Source organism: Arachis ipaensis, chromosome B1 (genome assembly GCF_059453495.1).
Source record: "Arachis ipaensis isolate K30076 ecotype BB chromosome B1, ASM5945349v1, whole genome shotgun sequence".
In the NCBI taxonomy this organism is placed as follows: domain Eukaryota; kingdom Viridiplantae; phylum Streptophyta; class Magnoliopsida; order Fabales; family Fabaceae; genus Arachis; species Arachis ipaensis.
In genome coordinates this window covers 143,930,889-143,940,732 of record NC_142436.1, presented here as the reverse complement: position 1 = coordinate 143,940,732, position 9,844 = coordinate 143,930,889, and the positions used below count along the sequence as shown (strand labels likewise).

At 28.3% G+C, this 9,844-nt stretch overlaps 1 protein-coding gene across 1 annotated transcript; it reads left to right on the top strand.

Annotated features, from left to right (window-relative positions):
- Positions 1–1,176: 1,176 nt before the first annotated feature.
- Positions 1,177–9,537, top strand: LOC107638106 (nucleoside hydrolase 3). Its single transcript, XM_016341282.3, has 11 exons — positions 1,177–1,569; positions 1,642–1,932; positions 6,176–6,514; positions 6,941–7,117; positions 7,230–7,514; positions 7,599–7,721; positions 7,792–7,989; positions 8,094–8,347; positions 8,448–8,646; positions 8,726–9,037; positions 9,118–9,537. Exons 1-11 carry the CDS (start codon positions 1,357–1,359, stop codon positions 9,412–9,414), a joined length of 2,688 nt encoding a protein of 895 aa, XP_016196768.1. The 5' UTR covers positions 1,177–1,356; the 3' UTR covers positions 9,415–9,537.
- The last annotated feature ends 307 nt before the right edge of the window (positions 9,538–9,844 follow it).

Here is a 9,844-nt window from a genome sequence, read left to right as displayed (position 1 = left end):
ACATTTTTGAACAATGTGAATTAATATGGTTAAAAGAGTAAATTAATCTTAAATTTAATTAGTAGCATTAAATTAGGATGTAGTGTATTTTTATTTGATTGGTGGTTGTTCATGTTGTTCAAGATGGTCATTATTTACCTAACACTCCTAATTTTTATTTTATGAGAAAATTTCACTTCTCTCCCATACGAGATGTTAAAATGACACTTCTCTCCCCTTTATTTATAAAATGTACATTCATCTCCCTTATAAATTTTAAAAAACTTCCTTTTTAATCCATTTTAATTTTTTGTGTTAACTAATTTTAACTTTATCCATTTTCAAGAAAAAATAAATTATTTTTTTACAAAAATACCCTTTAACAAAAATTTTATTTTTTGTCATTAATTTTACTTACCAAAATACCATTTAATAAAATTTTTTTTATTAATTAAATTATACTTTTACCAAAATATTTTTAAAAAATTTAATAATTAAATTATTTTTTCTAAGATACCCTTCAATAATTTTTTAATTATTAATTATAATTTTACCAAAATTTTTGTTAACAACTTTTTTATATTTTATTATTAATTTTTTAATATCAATATATATTATTTTAATATTAAAAAAATCTTAGTAAGATTATTTTTCATATTAATATATATTAATTGTTATACATATTAAAAATGGTCAAATTTTTTTATTTAATGTTAAAATAATATACATTGATATCGAAAAATTAATAGTAAAATATAAAAAATTATTAACAAAAATTTTGGTAAAATTATAATTTAATAATTAAAAAATTATTGAAAGATATCTTAGAAAAAATACTTTAATTATTAATTTTTTTAAAAAATATTTTGATAAAAATATAATTTAATAAATAAAAAATAATTTATTAAATAGTATTTTGGTAAGTAAAATTTAATGATAAAAAATAAAATTTTTGTTAAAGAGTATTTTTATAAAAAATATTTTTTTAAAAAAAATAGATAAAGTTAACTACAAAAAATTTAAAATAGATTAAGGAGGAAATTTTTTAAAAATTAAAAAAGAGAAAAATGTATATTTTATAGATAGAGAGGAAAAAAATATCATTTTAACATCTCTTATTTTATTGATGATTGTTCATATAGTTAAAAAAATCATTGGTTAGGTAAGATAACCCAATATATAATAGCAATAGAAAAAGGATAGTAGAGCCCTTGTGATGCATACTTAATGCTATTTTAATTTCCTAGCTAGTACACCCTCGCGGCCTCACCAACACCAACCAACCAACCAATGCCATCATATATATAATATAATATATGATATATTATACTGAATTATTGCTACTCTATTGAACATCTTTGACCAGCTAAGGAGAGCATGCTAGAAAGAGATCAGAGGCTAATGTTGCTCTTGTCGTTGTTGCGGAGGTGGAGGTGGTGTTTGGTATGTGTGATATTGATAATAGGAGGAGGCGGCGGCGGTATGGCGGGGAAGCCTCAGCGGATTCTGTTGGATACAGACGTTGACACTGACGATTTATTTGCTCTTCTCTACCTATTAAAGCTCAACACTTCACTCTTTCAATTAGAGGTCTCTGTCGTCATAATTTTGTTATTCAAGAATTAATCAGATAAAAAGAAAATAATGAATTGAATGGTGCAGGGTGTGACAATAAGTGCGAATGCATGGACGGACAGCGGGCACGCGGTGAATCAGATATACGACTTACTGTATATGATGGGAAGGGATGAGATTGCGGTGGGAGTGGGCGGAGAAGGGGGAATACTTGAAAACGGTACCGTTTTGGGAAACGTGGGTGGATATCTGCCAATCATACAACAGGCGATCACAACAGCAGGAGGCTGCAGATACAGGCAGGCCATTCCTGTTGGTCTTGGTGGCCGCTTAGATGTCAATTCAAATTATGGCATCCGTAAAGCTTTCCTTCCTCAGGTAAATCCTACACTCCATAACTCACAAATCATAAAACACCACTGTCAGAGGATTTTGCTAATCAAAAACTAAAACGGACCAAATCTATGGAAATTTCTCAAGTACAAAAACGTAATTACAACGACGAAATAACAGTCTGAACTCTTAGCAGCGCTTTTCCAACCTAATGCTCAGTTTGGTTGGAAAGAAGTGTATAACTCTTCCCTCCTGTCCATTTTTTCTCCCTTAATTTAAAGTCATTAAAATGGCTAAATTCATAGGATTGACTCGTTAATTAGTCCGCTTTAAATGGACACCTATCATACATTGACACAGGAAAGAGACCACGCTCTAAATTTCTGATTTTTTAAAAATATGAACGTATCAATTCTTCTGTTTATTTGGATCTTTTAGATCTAACAAAAATATTAAATATGATTTCTATTGTATTGAACTGGTCCATATACGAATGCACACCTGAAAAAATTTTTAAAATAAGACAAATTAAACTCAAATTGATAGGTCAAGATTTTGAGAATTTTAGAAATTTAAATGTATTTTTAATTTTTTAAAATTTAAATATCTGCAAAGTAAAAGGTTATAATCTATTTATCTTTTTTTTAAATTTATTTCAGGAATATGTATTAAAAATAAAAATAAATATATTAATACGTAATAATATTTAAGTATGTCTAAATATATTTTAAAAAAATTATTTTTTATTAAGACATAATTAAACACAAAAAATATGTATCGTATTTAAAATATATTAGATATGTGAAAACGTTAACTCAGCAAAATATATATATACTTTAAATATGAATACACTTTTAAATTTAAAAGTAGATCCGCAAAGATAATAGATTAAATAACTTTTATTTATGAAATTTATAAAAAGTTGGACCAGTTCATTAAAAAGGTCAGATCTTGTTTAATTTGTATATTTTTTATTTTAAAAATGTATCTCTTACTTTTTTTTGGTATTAATGTATCTCCTAAAAAGGAAAAAAAATACAGATATTTATAGTATAGTCTTATCTCCCTATTACCTCATCTTATCTAGGAAAATATACCAAAGCAGAAAAAGATTCTATAATCTATCCTAATTCTACTTTATAAAGTTTATATATAGCTTGTTTTCGTCATGCAAACAACATTTGTCGTTATTTTGATACTTTATTCATAATCTATTCCTAGTAATTATGAAAGATCAGTAATCATAATTTACTCACTTTTAACATCATACTTTGCTTAGTTTATATAAATTAAAATTAATTGATTAATTGTGATAAGTTTAAATAAATTTTTGGTCCCATAAACTTTTTTATTTATATATTTTTACTTTCGTCATGCAAATAACATTTGTCGTTATTTTAATACTTTATTCATAATCTATTCCTAGCAATTATGAAAGATCAGTAATCATAATTAACTCACTTTTAACCATGGTTCTAAAAATCGGTCCGGACTGACCGGTCGAACCAATTTAATCAAAAATCGACGATAAAAACGGTCCGATTCACTATCTATAACCGCCAAATTTAAAAATCGTCAAACCAGTCGGTTGGACCGGACCAGTAACCGGCCGATTTTCATAAAACGACGCCGTTTTGTTGATTTGTAAAAAAAAAAAAACAATTGCTGATAACAATGCATCTGTGAATAATAACTTGTCTGTCAATCTTCCTATTTCGAATGATACTGCTAATCCTAATCCTCCTATTTCGAATGATGCTGCTAATCCTAATCTTTCTAGTACTAACGATAGTCAGTCACAAGGTTCTCCTAATCCTAATCCTCCTATTTTAGATATGTTTTTTTACTATTTAACTTTTGAGTTTGTATTTTGATAAGATCATATGGATTTAGTTGATGATATTTTATTCGAAGATATTTTAAGATTTATATTAGATTATAATTATATTTTAGGATGTTTATTTATAATTTAATTATTATTCTATTCTAAAACGATTTTTTCGATTGAACTACCGATTGAACCAATTAGATTAATAAATTAATAAACAGTACTAGAGCGATTCGATGACCGATCCCGTTCTCACAACCTTACTTTTAACATCATATACTTTGCTTTGTTTATATAAACTAAAATTAATTAATCTATTTTTATTTTGTTATATTAATTGCTGACATGTCGGATTAAATGTTGTTACTATATTAACATTTTAGTTTTGCTATATCGGTACTTATCAAAGTAACGACAAATTGTCTTATTGGATCAAAATTTAAAAAAAAATATATTACAAGAATTAAAATAAAAGTTAATATTCAATTTGATCCTTACAAATTAAAATTGGACTCAAATTAAATTTAAAATTTTAATTGATTTAAATTAGTTCTTTAAATTTACAATTATAACTTGCATTAATTCCTGAATTTATCTTAATTAATAATATATTAATTTGGTATGTTAATTTGCTGTGATTTAGATTTATTGTCTTGATTCTATGTGATCAAAGACCTATTAGAGTTTCTAGGAGCTTGATAGCTCTGTGTAAGAACCCCAAATTTTACAAATTAAATTTATTATTATCGTTTTTGTGAGAATGTTGGAGAGCAAATTAAGTTTTTAGGCGTTCTAGTAGGTCTTAGTCACATAAAACATAGGCGAAGAACCCAAATCGTCGTAAGTTAACATGTAAAATTAGTACAACATTAACGAAAATCATCTTATGAACTGACGTGAATTACTATTGTAAATTTTGGAGTCCAAATTGAGTCAATTATAGTTTTAAAAGTTATTTTGATTTTGACCTTAATTTTATGGGTCAAGTTGAGTATTAAGTTATTAACTCACCAAAATAATAAAATAGATATTTTATAAGGAAAAATAATTATTAAGTCATTGCAGTATTTTAATATTGGGTAAACTACAAAAAATACATATAAATTATCTTGATATAGACAAAAATATTCCCAGATTTTGTAACCAACAAAAATACTCTTAAATAATTTAAAAACATGCAAAAAATGTCTAGTTGTGATTAAAAATGTGCCCTATTAACGAAAAGTATGACATGACTCACCAGTCCAACCGGACTGCTTGATAAAAAATTTTAAAATTAATGAAAATGTAATTTGAACCTAGATCTTCTTTAGATTACATACTCTCTTTTACACTAAACTATTTTATTTCTTACTATTTGAAATACTATTTATTTATTAATTATATAGTAAAATTACACAGTAATTTTTTTAAATATTATTTTAATTTTATACTCACTTATATTTAAATTAATTATATTTTTATTATTTATAATTATTAATATAAATGTTATTAAACTTGTATAAATAAAAAATATCAAATATTTTTATTAATTAGAATATAATTATTTTTTTATGATTATATGATATTTATTAATATTATTTTTCAATAAATACATACAGTAAATAATAATATAATAAATATAAAAATATTTTAATATAAAAATAAAAAATATTTATTATAAAAAATACTAAAATTTTATATACTTATTTAATAATAATCGAATTATAATTTGTTGATTATAATATAATTTGTTGATTATAATTTGTTGAAATTTAATTGTTTTTAAAATAATAGTGAAAATATGTTTTAAATTTTGATTTTAAATTTTTGACTATTTTATATTTTTTATTTACCTAGGATTGATTTTATCTATTCAATCAGTACCTCATCGGTTAAACCAATAAATCAATAAATCATTAGTCCGATTGGTTCAATCACCGATTCGATTCTGACAACTATGGTTTCACTTATCATATAAGAAGCTCTATTTGCCACTATATTTTTTTCTGTTAACATAAAACATTTTAATTCATGGTTATATATTTTTGTCACGTCTTTAAATAATTTGAAAACATTTTTGTCGATGACAAAATTTAAGAGTACAAAATAATTCCAGTATATTTTTAATGGTTTACCTTTCAGCCTTTAATAAAACGTAAACTCACTCCTAGGCTTCTAGCTTAGAGAAGTTTGTTTGCACAAACCTTGGAAGTCATATAACATAAAAAGAAAAATTATATGAAAATCAAACTGTGAAAATGAAATTATTAACTGCATAAGAGAGGAAAACAAGTACATATACATCTACACTAACCCAACCTTAGGAGCTTGGCTTAGGAGTTACCATCCATAACAAGATAAAAGATACATTGCAAAGTACATAATTATATGATTTGATGTTCTTATTATTACTCAATTATTCTATATGCTCGAGCCTAAAATTGCTATGAATAATTTTTGAGTTGATCATGAAATTAGGGAAGAAGGAAATATAGTCCTCTGAGACAGGCAAGCTCTCAGGAAGTGCTGATTGACAAAATATCAAAGGGTCCAATAACACTGCTTATGAGTGGAACACACACAAACATGGCCATTTTCCTTATGAGTAATCCACACCTTAAGAAGAACATAGAGCATATTTATATAATGGGTGGAGGTGTAAGGTCAAGCAACCCAACTGGTTGCTGCCCCAAAAATGCAACCTCTTCTTCCTGTGTGCCTAGGCAGTGTGGTGACCATGGCAACATGTTCACTGATTATAACACCAACCCTTTTGCAGAGTTCAATATTTTTGGAGACCCCTTTGCTGCATATCAGGTATGCCTCTTCAAAGTAATTTATAACAAAATTGTTAGGTGTATATAAAAAACCAGCCATTAAATCAGCCACCATGTATCTATGTATATATATATGTGTTGTTTAATTTATTTTCAATATGTATTTTGTATTTCAATATATATTTTATACGGATGGTTAATTTGGTAGCTAATTTTTGGTGTACTAGTATGATTGAATTTATAATTGTTGTTTATTGTTAACACACATTGGTTAATACATGCATTAGTTCAATTATACCTCCAATATTTCAACATGTTTCAATTATAGATATTGACTTGTTATTGACATGTAAGCCTAGTTCAATCTTTCTTAATGATGTTAACTGATGAAATATATTTGAAATATTAGAGAGAGAATTAAAATAAACTAAAACAATAAAACATAGTTTACAACTCAACTTTGCAGGTGATTCATTCTGGAATTCCTATCACCCTTGTACCACTTGATGCAACAAACACAATTCCCATCAATGAACAATTCTTTGATGCATTTGAAAAGAGTCAAGACACATATGAGGCACAATATTGTTTCAAGTCCTTGAAAATAACTCGTGATACTTGGTTTGATGACCAATTCTATTCGGTAAATATATATGTTTTAGAAGTTATTTTGTTATTAATATCTGTTTGTTTTACTTGATTATGGATGTGAATTAGAGCTAATATATTATGCATAATGACTTTGTTGTTAGTAGAGTTATTTTATGTGGGATTCTTTCATGGCTGGTATAGCAATCTCAATCATGAGTAAACCCAATAACCAGAATGGAGAAAATGAATTTGCTGAAATGGAGTATATGAACATAACTGTCATTACTTCGAATAAACCCTACGGTTTATCTGATGGATCCAATCCATTCTTTGATAATCTTAAAGTTCCTAAGTTCAATCTAGAGAAAGGTGGGGTGCATAGTGGTCATGTTCAACAAGGACTAAGAGATCCTCTTTGCTTTGTCAAGAATGGCAAAGGAAAATGTCAGGTAGGCTTCTTTTCTAAGGTTGCAACTTCATTTTGTTACACACAATATCAGTTCTTATGATATGTTCTGCAACATGTTTTATAGGATGGTTACACAGCAGAGGTAAATGGCCCTGACTCAGTGAGAGTACTTGTTGCCACAAAAGCAAAGCCTAACCGGGATTTTGGGAGTTCACTTGACAGAGAATATTACAAAAGCTTCTTGAATGTTAGTTTCACTTTTTATTTGAATATTTATGTGTATCAGAATCTGATTTTGGTTCTTGGGTGGATTGAAGGTTCTAAAACAACCACAGAATTCTGGGAGGTTCAACTTCACTACACAGTTTCCTTACTACAAAGAAGAAACTTACAAGCCAAGTTTTCATAATAAAAGATTAGGGAAACCTATTGTGTTTGACATGGACATGAGTGCAGGAGATTTTCTTGCTCTATTTTACCTCCTGAAAGTGCCTGTTGAAGTCATCAATCTTAAGGTATCCATTCTAATGTTTCCCTTTTGGTTGTTTCTGTGAATGGAAGAAAAGAAAAAAAAGAACTCTTTATATTTGCTGAACTTAATCAGTGGCTTGTGGCTTAGGCAATCATTGTGAGCCCAACAGGATGGGCAAATGCAGCAACAATAGATATCATATATGACATCCTACACATGATGGGGCGCGACGACATCCCAGTTGGTCTTGGAGATGTTTTTGCAATGAATCAGACAGATCCAATCTTCTCAGCTGTTGGACAATGCAATTATGTTAAGGCTATTCCCCATGGAAGTGGCGGCTTTCTAGACTCTGACACGCTCTATGGCCTTGCTCGCTATCTACCTCGCAGCCCAAGAAGGTTACTACTTTCATAAATCATAAAAATTTCAAGTGTTCCTTATCAACAATAATAGAGTAACTACCTCAGTCATGATGACCAAACTGGTTTTTTTTTTCAGGTATACAGCAGAAAACTCTGTAAAGTTTGGGGCTCCTCGCGATACTGATCACCCTGAACTTAGACAACCATTAGCCATGGAAGTTTGGGATTCTATATTGCAAACTGAACCAAATTCTAAGATCACAGTATTAACTAATGGACCCTTGACTAATTTGGCAAAGGTGGTATCATTCAAGAATGTTAGCTCTAGAATTGAGGTATGATTGATATAACATTATTTTAATTGGCATAGGGATGTATGAAAAATGATATAACTTTTATTGCAACATGTTACAGGAGGTTTATGTAGTTGGGGGACATATCAACAGCAATGTCAATGAAAAAGGAAATATATTTTCTGTTCCCTCAAACCAATATGCAGAATTCAATATGTTCTTGGACCCTTTAGCTGCCAAGACAGTATTTGAATCACAACTTAGCATCACACTCATTCCACTTACTGTCCAGCGCAATGTAAGTTCTTTCCCCGATATCATAAGCCGGTTGCTTCGGACAAAAGGAACAAAAACCCCGGAGGCTATGTTTTCTAAGCGCTTGCTGTCAAGGCTATACCGTTTGAAGCAAGTTCATGAAAGATATCAGCATATGGTATAGGTTCCTAAATCCACATCTAATTTCTAGCTTATGTTAAAACTTCATGAGTAATGTATTTTAATATCATGTTGCAGGACACATTCTTGGGGGAAATTCTAGGTGCAGTTGTCATGGCTGATAACCATTTAAGTCTTAATCCGAAAATTGAGGTGAAGCCAATTAAAGTTTTGGCTGATGGTGTTGAATCCAGTGATGGAAAACTTGTGGTGGATAAGGAACATGGGAAATTAGTGAGAATTTTAAGGCAGGTGGATGTGAAAGGTTATCATGATTTGTATGCAGAGAAACTTAGTGATCATAATCAGTCTGCTAAGGTAGCAAGCTTTGAAGAACAGAGGAGAAAATGGAGTAATCCTCAAGGTCAAAGCTAAGAGCAATTCTTTGTGATCATTTTGCAAATAATAACCCATCTTTTGTCATTTAGTTTTATATTTGTATGATATGGTATTAGTTGTGTGGTTGATAATTTTCAATGCTTGATATTTCATATGCTATTTGTATCTACACTAACTATGTCAATAGCCATTAATCTTCAATTTTGGAATGAAAAAAAAAATACAAGAAACCAACTTTTAGTTAGCTAACATTAACCAATTTTAGTATTTAGGTTTATAATTTAAGATTTAGAGCTAAATGTTTATGATCTAGAATCTAAAATTTAAAATAAACAAAATAATTAAAAAGCAATTAACTGATATTACTTATAAAAAGTTAGTTACCTAATATTACTCTTTAGAAATATACAAAAGTTAAAAAAGGTAAAGGACTAAAGGTTGAAATCCTATGAAAAAAGTAATGGGC

Bases quoted from the DNA above. Each gene is read 5' to 3' on its own strand.
- LOC107638106 (XM_016341282.3), top strand. From the start codon at position 1,357: ATGCTAGAAAGAGATCAGAGGCTAATGTTGCTCTTGTCGTTGTTGCGG. The intron at 7,118-7,229 runs GTAAATATATAT...TGTTGTTAGTAG, and splicing joins TTGATGACCAATTCTATTCG to AGTTATTTTATGTGGGATTC. The intron at 7,722-7,791 runs GTTAGTTTCACT...GGTGGATTGAAG, and splicing joins ATTACAAAAGCTTCTTGAAT to GTTCTAAAACAACCACAGAA.